The sequence below is a fragment of the Solanum verrucosum genome, unplaced genomic scaffold (genome assembly GCF_900185275.1).
Source record: "Solanum verrucosum unplaced genomic scaffold, falcon-dt-bn FXZP01000022.1, whole genome shotgun sequence".
Classification (NCBI taxonomy): domain Eukaryota; kingdom Viridiplantae; phylum Streptophyta; class Magnoliopsida; order Solanales; family Solanaceae; genus Solanum; species Solanum verrucosum.
This window is the reverse complement of record NW_026020086.1, coordinates 4,442,324-4,468,578: the sequence shown is the minus strand read 5'-3', so window position 1 is coordinate 4,468,578 and position 26,255 is coordinate 4,442,324. Positions and strand designations below refer to the sequence as shown.

The 26,255-nt window shown below is 30.5% G+C and overlaps 3 protein-coding genes across 3 annotated transcripts in view; 2 read left to right on the top strand and 1 right to left on the bottom strand.

Annotated features, from left to right (window-relative positions):
* LOC125824317 (norbelladine synthase-like) overlaps nucleotides 1-26,255 on the bottom strand; it is a 127,942-nt gene that overhangs the window by 8,564 nt on the left and 93,123 nt on the right. The window lies entirely within an intron of this gene.
* Nucleotides 2,897-8,625, top strand: LOC125824305 (NADP-dependent glyceraldehyde-3-phosphate dehydrogenase). Its single transcript, XM_049503654.1, has 9 exons — nucleotides 2,897-3,134; nucleotides 4,308-4,501; nucleotides 4,995-5,123; nucleotides 5,995-6,114; nucleotides 6,520-6,656; nucleotides 6,990-7,145; nucleotides 7,470-7,848; nucleotides 8,151-8,267; nucleotides 8,362-8,625. Exons 1-9 carry the CDS (start codon nucleotides 2,990-2,992, stop codon nucleotides 8,473-8,475), a joined length of 1,491 nt encoding a protein of 496 aa, XP_049359611.1. The 5' UTR covers nucleotides 2,897-2,989; the 3' UTR covers nucleotides 8,476-8,625.
* On the top strand, nucleotides 18,745-23,754 carry LOC125824307 (bHLH transcription factor RHL1-like). Its single transcript, XM_049503656.1, has 7 exons — nucleotides 18,745-19,355; nucleotides 19,437-19,529; nucleotides 19,613-19,783; nucleotides 19,893-19,958; nucleotides 21,283-21,348; nucleotides 21,530-21,598; nucleotides 23,122-23,754. Exons 1-7 carry the CDS (start codon nucleotides 18,801-18,803, stop codon nucleotides 23,440-23,442), a joined length of 1,341 nt encoding a protein of 446 aa, XP_049359613.1. The 5' UTR covers nucleotides 18,745-18,800; the 3' UTR covers nucleotides 23,443-23,754.

The following is a 26,255-nucleotide window of genomic DNA, read 5'->3' as shown; positions in this document are numbered from 1 at the left end:
CATTTTTGGAGGACCCACACGAATACGACATCAATATTGAAGAGTTTGAGCAACATTTGTATCTGATACCCGCTTTGAGCCCCAAATCAATCCAAATTCGCATTGAAAAGTTCCAATTTAAAAGGTAAAAACTCCTCATCAAAGACAATTTTATATCTAAGATTCGGAGTTAAAACTCTTCTAGTAAATTATATGACAAAATGATAGTAGTAAGATTTTAAAGGGGTGTGGTCACTTTGTCTTGTTTGTTATAGACAACCAACTCATGTTTTTATCACCAAACTGAAAGGTTCCAACTCAACAATTTTGATGGGCCTCATTTGTGTGGTCCTAAAATAATTTTAGCCATTCTCTTTGAAATCATTGTAATGGGCTCACCTACCCCTTAACTACATTTGTGGTTCTCCAAAGCCTTAGGATTTGAAAACAAAAGCATATGAGCCACAAAGTCATCAAACACTCTATATATGGTCCAAAATGTGTCCCTTTCTTGTATACACTTTCCCTCTCCTTGATATATTTGGAGATTTACTTAAAAATACCAACCACAACAAATTCAGTATAATTCAACAAGCGAGGTTTGAAGATAGTAGAATATACACGAATCTTACTTCTATTTTGAAAAGGTAGAAAGATTGTTAACTATTGGAGATTATTACATGATTTCCAAGAAATAATAAAGAAGTTCATTTAAGGCGAAGATAAGATTTAAAGTTTATGGATTCTGAATTTTTCAAATCCATAATTCGTCTTAGTTATTGGTTTTACAATTACATATTTATATACACATAGTTAATAAATTTTCTAATATAAATATAATTTTAAGTAAAAATTACTGAATTTTTTCCAAACTTTAGAATTTATGATAACTCCATTTACACTCCTTTCTTTTGCACCCTGCCTTTCTTTGCCTGATCCATCACTTTCAACCAGCTAATTTTTAAGCACATTAGTTCAATTTATTATATCGATCGAGTCTAGTAGTTTTTTACTCCATTGGTGGTCTTGAAAGTTGAAATTTCATGTTAATTATAAAATAAAAGCGTATGATGAAATAGTTAAAATTCCTTCAATTATAATTGGATATTTGACCAAATCCGAACCTTAAAATAGAGATTTTCTCTAACAACGTGTTTTAACTCCTTCAATAGGCCTAATTAATATTGGTCACATGAATCAAAATTAGTGGAGCAATGAATAATAGATTTAGTACTATCTTTTTCCTGACTCATACCTCATAATTTGTATTCAGAATTAGTAGCTCCATAACTTGATCACTTATATACTTTATATGTTAACGCTTCCACACTATTGAGCATGTTCGTAATAATTCCTCTTTCATTATCTATCATTGTTCGCAATGCATATTATAACTCAAAGGGATTCGTTTTATAGATAGTAACTCATCAAGTATCTTATCGCGATCTAAGTGTCAAATTTGAATCGTAACAATATATGACTTAAAATTTCCCTAACAAAAATATCAACTAAGGAAGGTTCATTCATTTACACCCACTGTTTTTGCAAAAATCTATATTGCAAATGGAGGAAAAAGATAAGAGGAAGCTGCTTTAGACTGTGGATAGAACCAAATGCCCATACTTAGGTATGGATTTATTTGAATGATTGAAAGATATAGAAGCGTAACTAGAATTTGAAGTATATGAATTCAAAAATATTGTCATTTTAAATTATTGAAGTAATCTACATTTATTTAGTAAATTTCTTAAGATAAATATAGGATTTGGATGAATATTACTGAATTCGATTTAATTCGTAAACTATACTCTAGCTCCGCCCCGGAAAAAGGATGAGATGTGTACATTTTTGCTATCCTTATGACATAATTCTAACTTCCAATTTCCTTGGGGCTGCTGACATTTTTAGAAGCTCAGTCTTCTGTACATATCTAATATCCTTTTCCAATTCAAGAAACAACAATTTGTTTATGGAAAGCCCATTCTTATTTTAATTATATCTAACCACCCTTTCTGACATATGATCATAGCTGATATTGTTTTTGTCTCAATTTATGTGATGATTTTTGAAAATTTGTAATTAGTTAAATAAATGTTTTTGAAATTTGTAATGTAAAATAAGTCATAAATATTTGTATAGTTATAATTAAATTATTTCTTTATAGGTAAAATGGTAAATATAGAGCTAATATATATTAGTAAATGCTAATATATATAGAGAGAGAGCTAATATATATAGAGCTAGTTATAATTAAATTATTTCTTTATAGGTAAAATGGTAAATATAGAGCTAATATATATTAGTAAATGCTAATATATATAGAGAGAGAGCTAATATATATAGAGCTAATATATATGAGGTTTTGTTTATGGGGAGATTTTTTCCAACATGTTTATGTTTTTCAATATTAGTTTTATTATATGTAGGCTGTTTGGTCAAATTATATGTTTTTAGTATGTTATTATTTCTCGTCTGATTTATCGACTATATGATTTACAATTGTAAGCTTTCATATGACGCTTGATCACTTTCGAACCCATCTCTCACACATAAAATTTGAGAAAAATAAAATATAAGTAAATCTTATAATTTTCACGCTGGAGAGATGGATTGGTTGTTTGTGAAATACCTCCGCTTAAGTAGATGACAAATTATAAATAATACTCATATATGTAAACAAATAATTATTAAAGGTATGCGAGTTTTACAAGTGGACCGTTCAAAAAGAAACGTGTCTTTCAACTAACTTTTAATTTCTAACTACTTAGATCACAATGGCAATATCGTAAATACCCTCCATAAACAATGTCAAATTCAAACTTAAAATCTTGGTCTCAAAATTGTTCAATACTAGTAAATGTGGCTCATATTTCTCCAACAAATTTATATTTATAGAACTCACACTTTCACTCTCACTCACACTAAATTCACCCAAAAAAAAATCCACCATTTTCTCTTCTTATCCCTTTTTTTTAATTATTGTGAAAAAAAATAAAATTTTGGTGTAAAAATGGCTGGAAATGGAGTATTTGCAGAAATAATTGATGGAGAAGTGTACAAATATTATTGTGAAGGAGAATGGAGAAAATCAGCTTCTGGAAAATCTGTTGCTATTATTAATCCCACTACAAGAAAAACACAATATAAAGTTCAAGGTATGTTTTTTTGATAGAAAAAAATAATTCAAGGTTGATGTTTGTTTGAGATTTTTCTTTGATGAATTTTGTGTCATATGTTTATGGGGTGAAGGGGAGCGTTGACATAACTGGTAAAGTTGCTTGTGTTACATAACATGGATCAAGTTGTGTATGATAGACTCTTGTAGTTTTATCTTTTCTTGGAGCTATGTATAGCAGGAGTAAAGTGCATCAAATTGTTTGGATTGCTTTGGAATTTGTTGTAGTGTACGGGGCGAAACCAAGATTTTAACTTTATGAGTTCTGAATTTTAGAATGACGACTTCAAGTGGTAATAACTGGAAAAATGTTATGTATACATAATTAATGAATTTTCTGGCATATGTTTCTGGGGTTCCTTGAATTTTGTGCAAAGTGCTTTGGAATTTGTTGTACTAGTTGAGTCAAGATTTCAATTTTATGAATTCTGCATTTTAGAACGATGACTTCAAGTGTTCATAATTGAGTTCTGAATGTAATTTTTACATGGCCGTAGCTGACTTTTGCCTCCGCCGGGATGGAACTAAACTTCTGCTTATGGAGCAGAATCCGTAGTTTTGACCCAAACCATGTATTTATGTTTAAAAAGACCATTTAATATGTATAAATAATCTATTTAGAGCGTCTATTTTAAAATTCAGAACCATAAACTCAAAATTGTAGCTTCGACTTTAATTGCATTTAATACTTTCAAACTTAAGTGTTCTGTTTTCTTGTAGAATTTTATGATCATTGGTCACATTGGGAGGTGGGAAACAGCCAAGAACTCCCAATACTAGATTCTCTTTATTTATTTTTTGTCTACTTCACAATTTTAGTTATATACATTGATAAAGTAAAACAAATTTACACCATCGTCAGTGTAGTTTAACCTATTATAACATGTTAGTTAACATTTTATTCATTCGTAGGTAAATGTCACCGATAAGTGACTTGATTGTGTAAAATTACCGAGTCAGTGTATAGAACGTAATCTCTTTACTAACACAGTGGTAAAATTTTTTATGCATAAACTATTTCTTGATTTTGCATCCAGTTTTTCCCTGGAAAATTTGAACTTTTGCTTGTATTGTATTATTTGGTCTACGTATCGAAAATGATAACGTTCGAGATTCATGGATATTTGTTCTTTTTTTTTTTTTTTTGGTTCAGCATGTACTCAAGAAGAGGTGAACAAAGTAATGGAAATAGCAAAAGCAGCACAAAAATCATGGGCTAAAACACCACTATGGAAAAGAGCAGAGTTACTTCATAAGGCAGCTGCAATTTTGAAAGAACACAAAGCCCCTATTGCTGAATGCCTTGTTAAAGAAATTGCAAAACCAGCTAAAGATGCTGTCACCGAGGTACTTCGTTGTCGATCAACTAAAAGAAGAATTTAAGTTATATACTCTGAATGAGTCCTATGTTGCTTGGACTATCTGGAAATGTTGCCTGATGTGTGTCGGATCCTCCAAAAGTAGTACATTTTTTGGACGATCCGACATAGGAGCGGCAACATTTTTGGAGATTCTGAGCAACATATACGTTGACCCATGTTACTCTGACTCTCCAAAAATTCCTCCGGATATGTGTCGGATAATCCTCCAAAAGCAGTGCATTTTTGGAGGATCTAACAGAGGAGAAACAACGTTTTTGGAGAGTCCAAGCAACATAGACGCTGATGGTGTAAAAATCTTTGATCTATTACTGATGTTTAACTAGTGATAGCATGTTGGTTACCATGTTTGTCTGTTATTACGTTGTCAGTACATAGAACTTAAAACTTGTAAAATATTGTACGAATTCTGAAAAAAATTAATTGCTTTATCGGCTGATAACGTTGTGAATTTGATGAAGGTTGTGAGGTCTGGAGATCTGGTTTCTTACACTGCTGAAGAAGGAGTTAGAATTCTAGGGGAGGGTAAGTTCTTGGTATCTGATAGTTTCCCTGGAAATGAAAGGACCAAATACTGTCTAACATCCAAGGTACATTTCTTGACTAAACGATTTAATATCGCTTTATTATAATGTCATTTAGTATAAAGTATCATCGGTTTGCGTTGATTGTTAAAGGATCAAAATATTTTAATAACTTCGTCAACAACTTTATAAGTAGTTTCATTTCATTGTTTTGCAAAGCATGTTGTCTCTATACGTATATCAAATGTTGGATCGATGAGCTTGGATTACGACTTTGTGTCACCCATTGGAAATGTTGTTGCAGTGGCATTACATATAGCCAGGACATTTGATTTGACTTAGGCGAATAAAATAATTCCGGAAAACCAATTAGGTTCTTACAACAACAAGAAGAAAATAACCAAGACGGCGATGGGAGTTTTCTTTTCTAAGTATTGACTAAAAGAAGTCAAGAAAGAGAAATTATAAATTGACAGCATGTAAACACTGTCCTATAAAGAATATGCTTAGGGAATATTACTACACTTATTTGTGTGGTTATAATCATTAAATATAGAATACGTATCATTCTTTTCGGAACAAACTAGAAAGGAAAGTGAAGACATCACCTATAAAGACGTTCCCTCAAGACAAATGTTTTTTGTTTGTCTATTAAAAAGGAAGGCAACATAAACCGATTTCAAGTCAGACGAGGTTGTGAGGACATTTTTTTACCTGAATCTGTACTAGTCCAAAGATAAATCGAAAAAAATAAATAGATGAAAATGTAGAAACTCATAACATCAGCCTATAACCACTCAATGACTCATATTATCTGTAAATTTTCCGTTATCAGTTGTAAATACAGATTGGAACTCATGTTTCATACTTAAAATGTTGATATTAATTTTATCGGTAATATACTGATGATTATAACCTACACGTCCGTGGACTACAGATACCGTTGGGTGTGATTCTAGCCATTCCTCCTTTCAACTATCCGGTCAATCTTGCCGTCTCCAAGATTGCTCCTGCACTGATTGCTGGAAACTCTTTAGTCCTCAAGCCTCCAACTCAGGTTACTTCACTAAAATTCGATCTCAAATTAGCTATATTACAATGCATCAAATTCTTACTATATAGTTTCTCCGATTTATCAATAGTATTCTATATGATGATGACACATATCCTTTCCCTTTTTTGTTACAATGTTACTTTACCGCTAAAGGAGCTCTATAAATGGATAATATTAACATCATTTAACTTCGAGAAAAAAATTGCCAATAGTGCTCTAACCACTTTTTCAAGTAAAATTTTGTCCCTCGCAAAACTTCAAACATATTTTCAAGTAATTCACGTCCAAACACAACTTCAATTCCAAATACCTGTTTTCAACTTAACTTCAGATGCTATGTCTTTTTTCCCAAGTATTACCAAATTCATGTTCAAACGTCTACTTACTTCAAATGATCATTCGTAACAGGGTGCTGTGGCTGCCCTGCATATGGTGCATTGCTTCCACTTAGCTGGATTCCCTAAAGGCCTTATCAGTTGTGTGACCGGAAAAGGTTCTGAAATCGGAGATTTTCTCACTATGCATCCTGGAGTAAACTGTATAAGGTACTCCCTCTGTTTCAATTTGTTTGTCTGGTTTTGACTTGAAATGGAATTCCCTTTAATCATGTGGTCTTAAACATGCTACGTGGAAAGTTGGAATTAAAGAGTTGTCAAAAAGAGAAAGAAATGTTTATTTTTAAACAGACTAAAAAGAAAAGTAAGACAAACAAATTAAACAATCGGGAATATATTCTATCTCATTGTTGCATTTGTTCGATTTATGTTTTTTCTTAGACTGCAACCGAAACACTAAAAGAGTAAACAAGTTCCTTAGTCTCGTTCTTGATATTTGTGTATCCACACATAACCGCACACTTGTCTTTCTTGTTTCATCAGCTTCACTGGTGGAGACACCGGTGTTGCAATCTCGAAGAAAGCAGGAATGGTCCCCCTACAGATGGAGCTGGGAGGAAAGGATGCTTGTATTGTGCTCGAGGATGCTGATTTAGATTTGGCTGCTGGAAACATTGTGAAAGGAGGATTTTCTTACAGGTGTGTGAATTTTATTTTTGTTATCAAAACAGAACATGTTAGTGTTTTTTCCTTAACAATCACGTTGTCGGAACTGCATTGGTATTAGCCATAGGGGGATCAAAACGAATGTATGCATTTTATGAAATCGACATAATAGTAGGCTTTTATAATGATATACTCACTTCATGGATTGCCTGATTTATTATCACTCCCACATGATCACATTTCTGTCTGTGTGTTCGATGAACTTCTCTTTAATCCATTAATCATCGAAGATATGAATGTGATGTAGAGTTCATAATTACACGTATAATATGCCGATATCCTTCATGTCTATCACAGTGGTCAAAGATGCACAGCCGTTAAGGTCGTGTTGGTGATGGAATCCGTTGCTGACACTCTTGTTGAGAAGGTAAATGCCAAAGTGGCAAAGTTAACGGTTGGGCCACCCGAAGATGATTGTGATATCACTCCAGTTGTCTCCGAGTCATCCGCGAATTTCATCGAGGGGTTGGTCATGGACGCAAAGGAGAAAGATGCAACATTTTGTCAGCCATACAAGAGAGAAGGCAACCTTATCTGGCCCTTGTTGTTAGACAATGTTAGGCCAGACATGAGAATCGCTTGGGAAGAACCATTCGGTCCAGTTTTGCCCGTTATTCGGATCAACTCAGTCGAAGAAGGAATTCACCACTGCAATGCTAGCAATTTCGGTCTGCAGGTACTTCTTTCTCTCCATCTATCACAAGAAAAAAGTTAGTCGTTTTTCGATTGGAAGAATTAGAAAGAGATAATCTCCGCATAACTAATGTAACGTTTGATTCATATAGTAAATAATACTCACATTACGTTATGCAAGAACCTAACATAACATTCAACGTGTAGGTTATTCACCCTATATTAATGATTCCGTCCTTTCATTATTATTCACTGCGTAAACAATTCCTATACGACATAACTAGCATGTGAACCAAACGACTCCATAGTATACTATGAGGCTGATAAATTTGACTCAAACTACAGGGTTGTGTGTTCACCAAAGACATCAACAAAGCAATACTGATCAGTGATGCAATGGAAACCGGAACCGTTCAGATTAACTCAGCTCCAGCTCGTGGACCGGATCATTTTCCATTCCAGGTAATTAAACTCCGTTTTCAACATCAAATTACATAATCTTGATTATCTTCGCGATAATTTCGTAGTAATTAAGGTGATTAATTTTGTTTAACAGGGTATTAAGGACAGTGGAATTGGATCACAAGGGATTACTAACAGCATTAACATGATGACTAAAGTGAAGACCACTGTGATCAATTTGCCAACCCCTTCTTATACTATGGGGTAAATTAATCACTATTTGCTTTAGAAATTTGACAATAATGATTAAGAATCTATGTTGTAGATGTTAATGAGTTGAAACCAATTATTGTTCATTTCTTCCTTGGAGCTTATGAAGATTAATATTGGTGGACTAATATTAGCATTATTCTCGCAGTTTCTTGTTCTTCGATTGTTGTTACTAGCTAGTTGTTGTTTCTTGTGCTTCGTTTATCACATTATTTTGCTTTGTATGGTATAATATGCTTCCTCTATTGTTTGTTATGTCTTATTTGCTATGCCTTGTTTTACCTCTGTATTATCTTTTACAAACTCCCTTTGTCATGTGTTACTTAAGTTGAGGGTCTCTCAGAAACATTCTGTCTATCTTCATGAGATAGAGGTAAGGTCGGTGTACATTTCACCCTTTCCAGATCCCACTTGTGAGAATACACATGGTATGTTGTTGAAGATTAATATTGGTATTTAGTGGACGAGATGATTGACATAGAGAAATCGAGTTAAATATTTGTTTTTGGATTTTGTATGTGTTACTTGAGCTGAAGGTCCATTAGAAATAGTCTCTAGCTCTATCTCACATGATAGAGATAAGATTGCGTACATATCACCCTTTCACATTCTACTCGTGGGATAACACTGAATATGTTGTTGTTGTTGTTTCAATTCCAGCATGTTTGTTTTCTAATTAGTTACACTCTTTAAAGAAATGACATGACATTATTCAAAATTATAAACTTTCTTGTCTGGTCAAACTAAGACACATAAAACGATATGGAGTGATATTTTTGAAAAGTTCCCAACTTCCAGTAGTCAATTTCTTTTGTGCTTACTTATTTCAAAATTTCTTTTTCTTTTTTTCCTTCAAGAACATATTTTTCATGTTTCTTGACTTTGTTTTACTGTTTTAATTATCACAGAAAATTATGAGACATTTTGACAACCAAATGAAGCTGTGGAAATAAAAGCAAATAAAGCTTTCCTTCTTTATTTATTGAGAAGGTCCTCTCTGTACTGCTCTAATTGGGCTTCTTACTTGGGCCTGTTTGTGGGCTGTTTTAATGGTTTTGTGCATTCAAAGCAAATACAGTTTTCTTTTCATGTAAGTGCATTGAAAGTTTTAAAGTTTGATCATACTTATACGTTCGAGTGTTCACATCAAATCAAATTATTTAATCATAAAAGTTAAAATAAAAAACAAGAATATATACGTCTTAATTTTATTGATTTGGTGTGAACACTTGCAAAGAAAAAAAACGTAATTAAATATTGCCTCTCCTTCACTTTTTTGTGGGAGACTCCTTTCTTTATTGACCTTCCTCAATGAAAATTGTAATTTCCGTCATGGATAATAATCTAAAGGTTGAACTTGTCAAGGTAAATTCTTTATCCACATCTCTATAAAAAGTGTACATATCTACTTAAAATTCTAAATCTGTTCACGCCAACTACCTCTATTATCATCGACCTTCACAACTTGCCGCTCTTAGCTACCTCTACTACTAAACTTTAGTTTTTCTTGTTTTCTCATTTGATGTTTGATAATCATTTTGGAATTCGATTAATCTAAATTCATTCTAGGAAGTCCTGACATCGGAGGTAAAGATTGTTTGTTAAACCTAATTTATATAGTATTATGTTGTTAGGTGTACAAGTTGAAAACAAGTTCTTTTTATTAGAATAATAAATCTGACATGAGTGCACTTACTCCTAATTCCATTGGTTCCCTGGTAATACTAATATATTACTCCCAATTTATTAGTTTAAAGAGAAACCATTTCTTTTCTTAATTTAATCCTTGTATTTTTATTCAATAATAACACAATAATGTATAAAGCAAATAAAGGGTCATCTCCTAATACTACCTACTTCTAATATGTAGCTGGTCTCAAGTTTAATTTAATTTAGTCTTATATATATTTAATACACAAAAAGAAAGTGTAGTAATAATTTGATTTAATACACTTATCTAATACTGCATGCATATTATAAATTATTAATTCTTGGTGGATTGCAAAATATATAATTTAATTTTACTAGTTATCTTTTGTGTCATCCTATCTTGTAAAATTAATAATTAATAAGAGTTGCTAAGAGTTGACTCAAATATTTTATTAGTTATTGTGAAAAGAAAAAGCTTAATTTTATTTACACTTTACCATTCTACTCCACTAGTTATTATTACTATAATATATTATTCTTGTACTGTTTGTTGTGATGATCTTCAACATTCCACTAGAATAATTTTTGTTTCCCAGTTGACTTTTAACTTTTTCATACTTAGATATTTCTTGTTTCTTTTCCTCTAATGTAGGGTTATATCCCTATTTGGATCTACACTATTTATTCCCTATCACCAATTATCCAACTTGTTTTAGTATGGAGGACAATGTATATTCTTAGAAAATACTTATTTTTTAAAGTTCAAAAATATTTATATATAATTTAGATAAATATTATAAAGATGGGATGGTAGGGTTCAGGTCAAATTGGGGTGTGTGAGAGGTGTGGGTGCAACTCGGGGGTAGGGGTACGGGGATGGTGGATTGGGCCAGGCGGTATGATTAGGATGGGGGTAGGGGAGGGATGGGGTAGGCGTGAGAGGCGAGGGCTTATCGAAAAATATGTATATATAATTTAAATAAACACTATGAAGATGGAGTGATAAGGTTCGGGTCGAGTTGGGGTGTGTGTGAGGTGTGGGTGAAATTCAGGGGTAGGGGTATGGGGTGGTGGATTGGGCCGGACAAGATTCATAATATATTTTCCTTCCATACTAAACACATCTTTAAAGTTGTTTCTTTTCCTTAATTATTTCTTTGATGATTTATTATACGATTTAATACATATGAAAGAGTCTTGATTTCATTTGTATTTAGGCATCAAATAATTATGTATATTGATTAAAGTTAGAAGCATCAATAATTTAAAATCAAAAGAGAAAATAATTAAGTATAATACACTACTTATTCAACTAGAACTTTCTTAATTTTTTAATCACTAGTAGGGGTGTGTATCGATCAGTTTGGTTCGGTTTTATGTATTATTGATTCGGTTTATCGATTTTTGATTTTTAAGTGCGCTAAACCAATAACGAACCAATAAGATAATTTTTTATCGGTTTTCGGTTTATCGGTTTATCGGTTTTGTTCCTTAACGGTTCGGTTTTTGCTTTAACCAATAAAAAAATGCTTATAAAATAAATATATGACTTCTCTAATAAATTTGATACGACAAGATAATAATGTAACTTTACAAAATCTCATAAGATAGAAATAATAATAACAAACATGAAAAGAACTATATATGTGTACCACAAAGAGAAATTAAGAGGAATATGGTTTTTACTTTAGGTTTTAACGATTTGTATAATGTAAAGTTGTGAACTCAAAGTCATAGCGATGTATGAATTGATGGTTAAATGACAAAGACATAACTATTAAGATATTGAGATTAATATTTACTAATATGTATGTATATGTAAAAGTAGTAAATTGCTATAGTCTTAACTCTTAATGGGTTATCGGTTTACCCAATAACCCAATATTGAAAACCAATACCGAACCGATAACCCGATAACTTTTTTTATAAAACCATTAAGAAACCGTTAACCCAATAATCCAATAGCAATAAACCAATAACACTTTTTTCGGTTCGATTTATCGGTCGGTTCGATTTTTGCACACCCCTAATCACTAGTACCATCTTTGTCATATAATTTTGAGAATCAAGAATCTTTGAAGAATTAAAGTATATGTGAGAAGTATTTAAGTAGCTACCAAAACCCTATTTTTAATTTTAGAAGGGGCAATAATTAAATTAAGGAAAATTAATAATTAAAATTAAAGTGTACAATGGGATTGGGTTGAGGTGTAAAGTAGTCTCTCAATTGAAAAACTAAAGAGAAAAATAAGGTTAATTTAATTTGTTGATAGGTACAAGACAAAGACAGATACCTACAACTTAAGCAGAAAGGTAGCCTTTTAGTTTAATTAAAGGAAAAAATGTAATTAATTTCTTGATTAATCTTGGTTAAGCATATTTTGACCTTCAATCACTTTATGTTCCTATTAAGGGCATACTAGTCTTTTTAGCTTACTTGTTACTATCTTACTTTTATTACACCAATCACGGTAAAAATTATCTGCGCATGATATTTACATCAATGTATTTATGTGTTTCTACATTAACTTTTCTCATTTCATGCGTGAATAATTCCCCCATCTGTCAACTTCTATTTTGGGCCTTGACTAATCCATCACGCCTCAATTTTCCCTTTAGAGGTAGAGTATTTCCTACGAAACATAATTTCAATTATAAATTTAAACCAAAAACCTCTGGTCAGTTAATATTGGAGGAGTACTTATCTATCCGCAACAAACTTTGGTGATAAAATCATCCTCAATTCACCATAAGCAACTATTTTAGTCTTGAACCATGTCCCAAATACTGTTGAAAAGCACAAGTTTTATTCTCATAACACTTCGATAATTTGAGGGGAGCCTTGGAACAATGATAAAATTATCTTTGATTTATAGGTCACAAAATTAAGTCATGAAATCAACCATAAATATTTGCATCAGGATATATTACGTACCTACATCACATCTCATAAGAGTGTTGCACTTCCCCAACCTTATGTAAATTCACGATACTTAACTTAATACATCAAACTGTCTTTTTTTTGGTTAATGTTTAGTCACATCATTGATACTACAATTGGTTCTTTTCTTTGTAGAGATTCCTAAGCATAACTTTGATTTACACATACTCGTCTAATCAATTATGGTAATGTTAGAACATGTAGGGTTTATGAAAGAAGATATTTCATGTCTTTAAATTTTCTTTTGAAATGGCATGTCAACCTAACAATATTTTTTACTTGGTTTGGCTAGAATTAGAAAAACATTATTTCATTATTGTAGTTTAATCACCTCTCGTACAAGTATCTAAAGTTCATTTTGTCCAAATTAATGTCATTTACTTTTTAAAGTTTTATTAAAGTGATTATGTCTAATGAAGATGTTGGCTAATCCTAAAGACAATTCTCTTACTGTGATATGATATTATTTGTTTTGAATTAAATTAAATTTGTATGATCTTTTTAAAATAAACAAACAATTATACACTAGGCTAATTGGAAATTAACGTGTGTCACCCACATCATTCGAATAGTTATGGGCTTGTGGCCACCAACTAGCCTACGTGCTTCTATTTTACAAGCTAAGTCCATCTTCAAGCTACGGGTAAAGATAGTAAATTTGTCTCACAAATGAAATAAGTTGGGGTCCATGTCATCATTCAACCATCTACTCATTCCGTCAAACTATTTGCTATGATATTTTAGGCTTAAAATATTTTTAAATGATATGCTATTATTTATTTTGAGTCAAAACTAAAGCACTGTTTTTTAAGGAGTTTGTATTTCTAAAGAAAATATTTTTCAATTTTTTTGTCCAATCAAATACGAGAAAATAGAAAAATAATTTTTAGAAAATATTTTCCAAACATACTCTTAGTGTAATCTTACAAGTGAAGAAACTGTTTCAATAGACTGTCGCCTGAAGTAAAACATATCAAATGAAAATGAAAATCTTAGTGCATGGACAATTCAAATAAAAATGTCAAAAGATAACATCTTACAAATAGAAAATATGTCTCCAAAGTCGTGGGATGTGCATGGACATTTTTATTGAATTTTGTGTTTCCAACATGTAACAATTGAACATTCTTTAGACACCAATGCAATGTTCTTTAAAAATGCAAAATAAAATTTTAAACACAAACAATATGGTTTATTATTATATTATTTTACAGGCAATTTATTTTCATTTTCTTGTTGATCTTTCCCATGATATATATTACATTATAATGCATTGTGATTTGCCAATAGACAGATTAGATAAGAAATTGATTTCTTAAAAAAATTAATCTAATTGATTTTTTTCTTATGATCAGCATAAGATATGGATCTTTAAGTTTTGCCTCAAGTGGTCCTTAATTTGTACTTAATTGTAGTACATATATACGATAAAAAGTTTGCTGAGATATATATTTCATATGTCATATTTCATATTTCTTCACATTAATTAGAAATTTCAAATTTTAATTTACGGATTGAGAGTTTGGACAAATCTAGAGTTGCGTATTGAATTATCTGAACTTAGTTTTTGACATAATTACAAATTTAATGAAACTACTCAATACAAATTCGAAGTACTCAGATTGGTGAATATAATTCTAATATTGAATATATGGTGTAATATGTAACATTATAGTATATATTTTGTCGCAAATCTTGCAAAATCAAGAAGTAATTTCTTTTTATATTCTTAAGTTTTGATATACAAAGTTATCCTTATAATAATGAAGGGAGTAAATATTCAATAAACTAATTGAGGTGTGTTTAAACTAATTCGAATAGACAAACTATATATATATATATATTTTTTTTCTCCTCCCCCATTGAGCATTTATTATCTTGGAGTCCTCAATATATATTGACAGAATTATAACAATAGTAAATATGTGCCTTTGCTTTATAGTCCCAACTCAAACATTTGCCTTCCCAATAATGACTTCATTCTTGCTATTTGTTTTTAGTACTATAATGCTACATTTAGTACACACATTTTTGAACTCCATAATGGTAATAATCAACCAAATAAAATTGTGAAGTATATTATGTCAAAAGTAGAGGGCTTAGATTGTAATATTAAATTTTGTTGATCACATCATGATCATATATTGTTGAAGATGTGATCAAATAAATAAAAGTATGTTTTTCTAATAGGTTAAGTTTTTATATGAGACGGCGATCAAACATATCAACGTGGTATCAAAATAAATAGAGATCACATGTTTGATTGTCAAAAAAAAGTTTTCATGTGCTTGACTCATAAAAAGAAGAAGAAGAATCAAGCTTATTAGTGTGTGATTGACAACTTGTTTCATTACATATCATGATGTATCGTATCACATCGTATCAAATCATATCATGTTGTACAATATTATTTTGATAAATACACATTTAGAAAAATTGCATCATTTTATATCGTTTCATAATGCAACACACCAACAATATGAATAATAGTGGGTAAAATAGGTTTATTAAATAGTAAGGGCAAAATGAGAAAAAAGAGAGGATAATAGCGACGTCACACCAAATAGATTGTTAAATAACGTGACAATTTTGATCGTTATTCAATAATATATTTAAATGATACGATAATATTTAAGTAACAACAAAACATACATTATATTTAATATAACAATACAATACAATATAATACAATAAGTAATTAATAACCATCCAAACAGGTTTTGAGATATGATATATTTATTATTAATTAGGGATCTCTAGTTTGAGCATTTGAGAATAAGATTCTCTATGATGGCAATGTGAGAATTCTAATATAATCATTTCTCGATGTACTTAACAATTAAATAAAGTGATATATATAGTTTAATCATTTGAGCTTTTATATGACTTTTTTTGGCTAACTTTTTAGATGACACTTATAAATCATACTTTAATAAGAACCTTACAAGTTTAATTTCTTTCTCTAGTGAACCAACCCACAACCTGCCCCATTAATTATGACCTATATATACATGTTGTGTTTAGGAATTACAGCTGCCATTTTTTATAAGATTGAAAATTATCTGTTTGTAGGAAGGCCGACAAAAGAACCATAATTTAAGAATTAAATAGACAAACGTTGTAATTTTAATTAGTAACACAATATTGACTTATCAATTATCATTAACTAGAGATATTAAGTTCGAGTCATTTTAGATATGAAATTATCTTTATTAGGGAGTGTTATGACTTATGCCTTTTAATGTGTGACTTTCTGGCGTCAATTCAAATCTAGTCAGATTTTGCCTCTAGTTATGCTCTTTAATGTGAAATTTAATCAGGTTCCAATATGAATATCGAACTGACTGGAAATTTTAAAAAACACAATATTGCCTTAACGATTCCTTAATCCAATACATCTTACTTACTTGATGTTTGTGTACATGTATAGACTATAGAGCCATGTTCATTGTACTGAGATCTTCAAAGACAAAACGAATCATATCAAAAGCTTGATGTATGAGAAGATTTATTAGTTGTTTATAATTATCTTTTTTTATAGATATATAATTATGTATAGATATTTGTTTATTTTAGTTTTGACATACTAACAAGGTTATCATCAAAGGTGGAATTAAAATTTGAAATTACGTTTTCTAAATTAAATTGTAATTGAATTCATAGCAATTCATTTTATATAATTACAAGATTTTCATAATACTGTCTTAGCAAAATTCTACTTCATCTCAATTTATAATGAGAAAAATGATCATTTTTGTAGTAAAAGTAGAAAGTATAAGTTTCATAAGTGGTATTCTCCATTGACTGTGTTCCTTCCATCCTTAACACTCCTTAATTATCTTCACTATTACCACCAAGCCCCCATCCTCATCCTAGGAACTTACTTATTTTTCTGAAAAATAGCTTTTCGTCATATCGAACAGTACACTCTTAACGAAGGTCTTAAACATAATCATTCAAATCAGAATCATTAAGTTCATTTGTTTTTTTAGCAAACAACATAAATTTCATTAGCTTAGAAACTAATTATCTCCATTTTCATGAATTTGCATATTACCACTCCTACCATAATTCGCACCTTGGATAACATATCTGGCACGTCTAGATGTATCTACATATAATTAAGTGTATCCAAATAAGAAATGTAACGTTTAAGACATAAATTTAGGAATATATCTATTGTATCACTACTCCTAAAAATTTGAAATCCTTCTAATTTTTTCGAGCATCAACAAACTTTACACTTCTGCTTCTTGATTGTAATTTTTTGTGTATCTGATCTATTCACTTTGTGTATCTGAACTGCTTTTTATGTATATGATGATATAACTTTTTCTATGTATTTGATATATTCTTAATGATTAGATGTATCTAATATGTTCATTATGTGTGTTTGAATTGTTCTTCTATATATCTGATATTGTTTCTTCTATGCATTTGTCATGTATTTATCGATTAGATGTATATGATTTGTTCATTATGTGTATCTGAACAATTCTTTAATGAATTTGATATAGTTTTTTTTATGTATCTAATATGTACTTAATGATTAGAATTATCCGATCTTTTTACTTTGTGTACCTAATCCGTTTTGATTATGTATATGATATCGTTTATTCTATGTATTTGATAAAACTTACTTATAATTAGTTAGGTTTATTCTTTGTTATACTATACGATTATTTATAACCCTATTGTTAAGAAACTTATCATATATACCCTATTTTTAATAGAAATCCACCATGGCATTTTAAAATCCTATGTGGCCTGACATTTTGATGAGGTGGATGTCATGTGGCATGCCACCTCAACAATATTTTTTTTCTTTTTTTTAATGAATACATTTATTAATAATTTAATTTATCTATTTTACCCTTTGTCTTCTTTTTTTACTTTTTTAAAATCATCAATTTCTTTTTTTATTATTATTTATGTAACAATTTTCTATGAAAAAATAAATATTATTTTTACTATTCAAAAAATACAACTGAAAAAAAATACTAATTGAGTATATAAGTTATCACGTCCTATTTAATAAAATAAATGAGCATATAAGAGGTTAATATTTGAATAATAATCAAAACTTTAGTATTTATTTTTACAAGTAAAAATAATAGATAACAATAACTTTAAATATAGTTTAATGTAGATAATATAAAAATATTAATAAAATTATATATTTATACTGTAAATATATATTTTTTAAATTTAAAAATATTTTAATATTGATATTAAAAAATTGTTTAAAATATTGATATTTGAGAATAAGAGAGAACTAAAACATGGTTACGAAAAAAGATAGAAGTAAGGTCTATTACATCGTTACATCCAATCCTCCTTAAAAAAATTCGACTCATGAAATTATATCGAATATGCCATCGTTGTATTGCGGAGTGTGAGCAAGAAAAATGTGTAGGTGTGTGTGTGGGGTGGGGGTGGGGGTGGGGGGGGGGTGTGAGATCAACACAAATAAACTACCTATATAAACAACATTCCAAAAGCATAACTTATATTTCATTCATTTCTTCTATCTTTCTCTCTTCTCCTTTTAGAACCAAAGTTTCACACACAAAGCTACTGAAGAAAAATCAAAAGCAAGAAGAAAAAAATTCTCTCTGCAAAATCTCCCACAGGTACAGAACTGAATTAAATCTCTGAATATTTTCTGTTGATTTTGTGTTTTTCTGTGTGATTTTAATGGAACCATTTTTGTTTACAGAGAAGAAAAAAAAATGCAAGCCATGAATTCACTTCTAAGTCAACAACAGCAGTCACAGATGTCACTGCAAGACCTTCAAATTGGCGGAAATGGCGGTTCTACCGGTGGTGTTGGTGGTTTAGGTCAACACAATATGGGTCACTCTCACTTTGATCCGACGTCGTCTCACGACGATTTTCTCGAACAGATTCTCTCTTCTGTTCCTTCTTCTTCTCTTTGGCCTGACCTTTCCAAATCCTGGGACCCACATCACCATCTCTCATCGCCGCCGCATAACCCTAGCTCCGGCGAAGATCAACCTCCTTCTAATCCACTTCACTCACAGTTCCATTACAACGACCAAGCTTCTTCTCTACTAGCTTCAAAGCTCCGTCAGCATCAGATCACTGGCGGCGGCGCGGCTGCAGCTGCTAAAGCACTTATGCTACAACAGCAGCTTTTGCTTTCTAGAACACTCGCCGGAAACAGCCTCAGGTCTCCTAATGGAGCTTCCGGCGATAACGGCCTCCTTTCCCTACCTCTAAACCTCAGTAGTAATGGTGACCAAAACGACGGCGTCGCTAATCCGGTGAGTTTCGTTTTCTCATATTTATGACTAATTTAACACTTTTCTTACAATTATTAACGATTAATTCGCCATTAAATACAGATTAATGACAATTCCGTTCAAGCTCTTTTCAATGGATTCACCGGATCCCTTGGTCAAACCTCCAATCAACCTCAACATTTTCATCATCCTCAGGTCTATACACATTCTACATGCATATATATATACAAACTCATATTATATGAAAAAATTAGCAATAACGAATACGATAATTTTAGGGAGGATCGATGCAATCGCAGAGTTTCGGAGCTCCGGCGATGAACCAAACTCCGGCAGCAAGTGGTTCAGCTGGTGGTGGTGAAGGTTCAACGCCGGCAGCACAACCAAAACAACAACGAGTTAGAGCTCGTAGAGGACAAGCAACTGATCCTCACAGCATCGCTGAAAGAGTACGTTTAATTACAGTTTTTCCACCCTTTCTTCTTCTTCAGTTTTTTTTTTTTCTTTCTGATTTTCCGAATTTTCTGCGTTTCTGTTGCGAATGAAAATGGTGGGCAGTTACGTAGGGAGAGAATTGCAGAGAGAATGAAGGCCTTACAGGAGCTGGTACCCAATGCCAATAAGGTAATTTCATACTAAATTACTCGCAGTCTATTCATTTCTACTCGTTCATTATATTTTAATATAAAACACTCATATTAATTTAATGAATACGGTAAATTGAATTAAATCTAGAGTAATTATTGTAATTTAAATCATTAATTAGCTGATCTTAACTTTGATTAAATTATCATTAGTTTCATAAATTAGAAAATTAATTATTTTTATAATTATAAATTGTAACTGCTTTTCGTCCCATGTGATTTGATGGATATAATAATCTTCTTCAATTGGACACGTGTCGTGAAAATAAGGCGAGTAGGTGTTTATTTGTATACTTGAGAGTGTGAAGGAGAATGTGCATTGTTGTTTCTTTCCGTGCGTACTTGAAAATGAAAACTAGAAAAGAGATTCTCCCGGGGATCGTAATCCTATTGATAGTTACTCATCTAATATTTTTCTAACATTTGGGGTCGTTTGATGGGAAATAAATTATTATATCATGTATATGAGATAAATAATGTAAAAATTATCTAATACCTTCAATTAAATGTGATATATTATTTTATCTTAAAATTATTATACTTTATACATAATACCGAATGACTAGTCCAATTACTTTTTATTCTAATTGAACATGAGAACATATGAAAAAGTATTATGATTAGATATTGCTAGTTCAAATTATAAATGTTTTAGCATATTCGTAGAATTTATTAAATAGTTAAATTAACCACATTAAGTATATCAGCCTTAATAGGAATGAGTTTGAGATTCTACGACTTATTGATGTTAATGCATATAACTAAATGAGGTGACATATTTTATATAAGTAACTTATTAAAATAAAAGGTACTTTAGAATAGTTTTTTCAAAAATTGAATTTGAAGCATTTAATAGAAACACTTAATAAAGTGTTTAGGTGTTCAACTGAAACAAACGGTAGCGTATAAATTGACATCGAAGATAATACAACCATGAGGATTGTGGTGGGGATGGTAAAGTAATATTCTATTTTTAGTTAGAAGTTTTAAGTAGGTCTCTAAAAATTGTTTTTGATAGGGAGAGTTTTATATATTTTCTAGTAGAGTTTTTTGACACGAATGTACATTAATCGACCTAAAGTGAACATGGGAAACCAAGAAAAAGTATTGTTGTTTACTTATTGTGTGTTGACATAAGAAATATGTTGTGTTTTAAATTGATTTATAGAAAGAAAGTTAATGTGAAATAGTGAAGAGTCAGTTATTTTTTATTATTGAAAGTGAAAGAGATGAAGTGAATATAATGGTGTTTAAATAAATGGAATAGTAACGTGATAGTGTTTGTTGGTTTTATGGAATGACAGACAGACAAGGCCTCAATGCTGGATGAGATCATCGACTATGTCAAATTCTTACAGCTCCAAGTCAAAGTACTTTACTCCTTCCTACTCTCTCTTTTTCTTCATTTTTATATTGGAAAAAGATGCTTCCTTGTTGACAATTTGGATGCTAAAATCGTAATCTTTTAAAATTACTTTCTGTCATTTTCATGGTGTTTGTGTTTCATTCCCCCCCCCCCCCCCCCCCCTTCTCTTTTGTGTGTGAACTCAGGTTTTGAGTATGAGTAGATTGGGTGGTGCTGCAGCTGTTGCTCCCTTAGTTGCTGATATGTCCTCTGAGGTACACTATCTTCTTCAATTTTCATTTGCTTTCACATCTAACCATTGAAATATTAAAACTCAACATTGGTATCATTATCTTATACTGCTTTCGTTCCGTCCCAAAATAAGTGTTACTACTTTAGTTTATTTTCTAGATGTTTTTGAGAATGAGCACTTTTAAAAAGTAGTAGGTGTACTTCTTTAATAGTATAAGGTATAGTTGAAAACTATTATAATACTTTTGGTTAAAAGGGCACTTATTTTGAAACAGAGGAAATAATGTGTTTGATGAAGTTTTTGAAAGCTAAAAGAGATTATTTTAGAGAATTGAGGTGTTTAGTGGATCATTTAGGATAAAAGGGGTTTTTGAGTAGTAATAGTAGAAGTAGAAGTTGTTTCTAATATTGTCAAAATGCTTTTAAAATTGACTAATCAAGCCTATCAATATAAGCACTTGTAACAAAAGCACTCTACAAAACAAGCATATTTTGAAAGTTTGTCTAAATAGATTAGTATTAGTTAATGTGAATAAAAATTCTTTAATTTATCACCTTAATCTTTAATTTAATACAAACTGTTGATAAACTTAGCATGAAATACGTATAGAGAAGGTGAAAATACAAAAGGAAACAAAAAAGGTGTGAGAGAGTATCATATCATGTTGTTTTTTGACAGAAAAAGTAATGACCAATATATGGTGGACAGTAGATAATGCCTATGGAGTATTCTATTTATAGGAAAAAGATCATAAGGTACTACTCTACTAGTTATAAAAAGGTACAATTTTTGAACCACAAAAACCAATAGCTCATCCTCCATAAAATGTCTCTCTCAAAATAGTGTGTCAGCATAATGCGACAAAAACATAAAGTATCACGCGTGCCTACTTATGTTCCCTCACCCTCAACCCTTTTCCCCATCCTACCTAAACACCCCCTCAAGGCCTCAACCACTATAGTATTTTATTTAGAGAAACATTCCTATATATATTTAATGTGAATTATTAATAGTTTTAAAATACTCTTTTACTTGATTAATTGCATTTAAATATATTCAGTCTTGCAATATGAGTAAAATACATTTCTAAATTCTTGCCAAGTTTAGGAGTCTTCTTACCACTTCTCTCGACTTTTTATTAATAATCTCATGCTCCTATAAGAGTTTGAGACTACTAGCTAAGTTACGTGGCAGATCGAGGGTGTAGGTTAATTTAATTGGTCAAGTAGAGAGATATTTTTAACGCTGTTAATAGTTCGAGGGTAAAACTAATGCGAAATTACTAATAGTTCTAAAAACATTTGTTTACAACTCTAAATTGTCGATAAGTTTAGGAGTGAGTGTTTTCAACTCTTTTCACGACTTTTTATTAATAATTTCATGCTATAAGAATTTGAGACGAGGTGCATTTAAATCTAGATGATGATGTTTTTGAATACTCCTCTTTTATTTACCTTAACTATATGCACACCATTATGAAGTAAAATGGAGGATTGGATTGGATGCATAAAACACATTTTATATTATAAGTACAATTGGATACAGGGAAGAGGTGAAGGAAATGTTGGGAGGGGAGGTAACGGAACGGCGTCATCTTCGAACAACGAGACAATGACGGTAACGGAGCACCAAGTAGCTAAATTAATGGAGGAAGATATGGGATCGGCTATGCAGTATCTCCAAGGAAAAGGCTTATGTTTAATGCCTATATCCTTAGCTACAGCCATTTCTACTTCCACCAGAATCCCACTACTTCCCCCCGAAGCCGGTCGCCCAGCTTCTCCTACCTTATCGGCTTTGACTGTTCAGTCAGCCACCATAGGTAACGCCGCCGGAAAAGACGCCACTTCTCTATCTGAAGCTTAAAACTCTCAACTCTTTTTAACACTTTAAAAAACCAGTTCCCGTAAACGGCTCAGAAGAGAGAAACGTAAACGACGCTGTATTTGGGTAGACTTTGTTTAAGTAAAAGATTTAACTTAAGCTAACAAAAGGAAATCTCTCTCATGTTACTTCTTAATTAATGATCATCTTTTTTTTTTCTTTTTCTGTTTCTATTTTAATTAAGTACTTTTACTTGGAATAGTATTACATATATGTAATCATGATGTTATGATGATATAGTGGATAATTATGAATAATTATATTGATACAAACCAAGAAAAAAAAGATTGAATTACTTTGTATCTCTCAATTTATACTATTACTCAATCAAATTTATTTCCTGATTGTGTGTTTAGATATATGTTATATATTTAGAAATTACATAAAAATCATAATATAAATCATAAGAATTGAAAATATAAAAAGTATTGCGATAAAAAAAACTCTTGATTGACCCTCGAAAACTGAATTATAAGAAGATTAATCTCTTGGCCATGTCATTATTTTTTTTCCTACTACATTACTTCAAAAGCTTAGTTTTTGTTGAGCTGAAGATGTATCGAATTCTCTATCCACAAAAGTATGGATAAAATTTATGAATATATTACTAAGTTATTATTTCTGGAAAAAAAGATGAGTTAATTTACATAAATAAAGCATGGGAAAAATAGGATTTTGATTCTTTCACATTTCAAGGAAAAGGGTTGACAGCTTTGAGGTGTTTGCTTTATCCCTTCTCATTATTTTAGTAGGTATCTTTTCTGTCGGCATCTTCAATCCAAACACCAAAATTTATGGTGTTAGCACTATTTTTGGTGTAATCAACTCCAACCACTTCATTAAATTTTACATCAAAAGGGAATATTTTTCTCAATCTTCTTTATTATATTATTATTTTTATTTCATTTATATTTTCTTATTTCATAAAATAAATTCCTTCTAAAACATTCACCATATATAATTCATATTATTTCCTTTTATAATCGTTTAATATAAAATTATTTTGTACCATAATTTTTTAAATAATATAACATAATAGTGGATAATATAAAGAAAAGTGAAATCATTAATGAAATACAATTAAATAAACATTACATAATTGAAAAAAATTATTTTAAATTCTACATAAATATTCAACTTTCAAGATCACTACGGTGCTCCCATAAATGCTCTATTAATGTATTACGTAGTTCAAAATGAGCTTCTTTGTCCTTTATTTTTTTTATATTGAGCTAGAAATTGTTGAAATTGATAATTTTCATCTATTGTCATTTCTACTGTCGGAGTTGGACCTTCCGATGCATCTTGAATTGGTGCATTAAGATCATGCTCATCCTCAATTATCATGTTGTGCATTATAATACATGAAGTTAATATATCATGTAGCACTTCTTTTTAAAATTACTATGTATTTTATATTTCAATGTTGATGTATGACAATTACTACTTTGTTGAATGTTTATTATTTTTGGTTATTTTTAAGTACATTGTATTATTTGTTTAAAAATTTATATGTTTGCATTTTTAATTTTTGTGAAGGTTAATTGTAATTTATAGTAGAATTAACATAAATTTAATTTTTAAAAAAGTCATATATAGAAAAGTTAATTTATAAAAAAGCTAAATTTTATATCTAAAATTAATATTATAAAAATATTACATAAAAAATAATTAAATATACAAGAGATTTAATTAAAACCTACAATTTATATAATGTTTAATTAAAAGTTTGTATAATGAAATAATATTAAAATATTCAAAAAGTAAATTGGTGTGGTGAATAGTGTTACACCAAATTTTGGTGTAACACTACTCACACATCAAATTTGGTATAAATATTGGTGTGGGTTGGAGCTCAAAACACCAAAATTTACATCAAATATAAAATTTGGTGTAAAATTTGTGTTGGGTTGGAGATGGTCTTAGTACTTTTTGGGGGGAATTATATTGCTTTGTTTTGTGGTATTCTATTGAAATATTTACCATCATATATGTATTTTTAATAATAATTCCCAATTAAATAATAGGCCCTCCTTTGACTTTAGAAAAAGAATTAATTCCACTTTAAACAGGTCTTCTTTTGCTTTTGTTGGAAGAAAAAGATAAAAGAGGGGTAAGTTTTTGTGTAAAAGCCATTATATTATATTGAAGAAATATGGAATTTTGGAATTTCTTGATGTTTTTCCTTTGGAAGGAAGAAGTCAAGGAACTTTACTTTCTTTTCAAACTAAAGTAGTAATTTTTTAACCTTAAAAAGAAAAATAAAATGAATAGGATTTTTTCACTTTTTTTTCTTTAGAGATTTTAGTAAGAAAATTTAAATTAATTGGACCTCTAAAATGTATATAAGACAGTAATAACAATAAGTCCAGTGTAATTTTAAGATAAAGATGGACCTTACTTCTATCTTTGAGATAGGTAAATTAACCTAGAGACAGTAAGAAAAAAATTATCATACAATTGCCACAAAATGGCATTGGAAAACTAGACAAATTTATCTACGTACGCTACTTTAATTCCACAATGGAATATGAATTGGACAAATATATGATTCCAAATATGATAGACTTATTATTTTGTGTTAATTAAATATCCAAAGTGGTTGAGAAATATATAGTCAAATTTCAACAAGTTTTTTAGTCAACAAATATGATAACTTAAATCACTTCAAATCTTTGGCTTATTTACTCACTCTTTTAGTTTCAAATGACTAATAATTGAGAAATATGATTTGACATGATTGAATTTTTTTGTTTCTATTGGGGTAGTTGGTGATAAATTACAAAAACAAAATT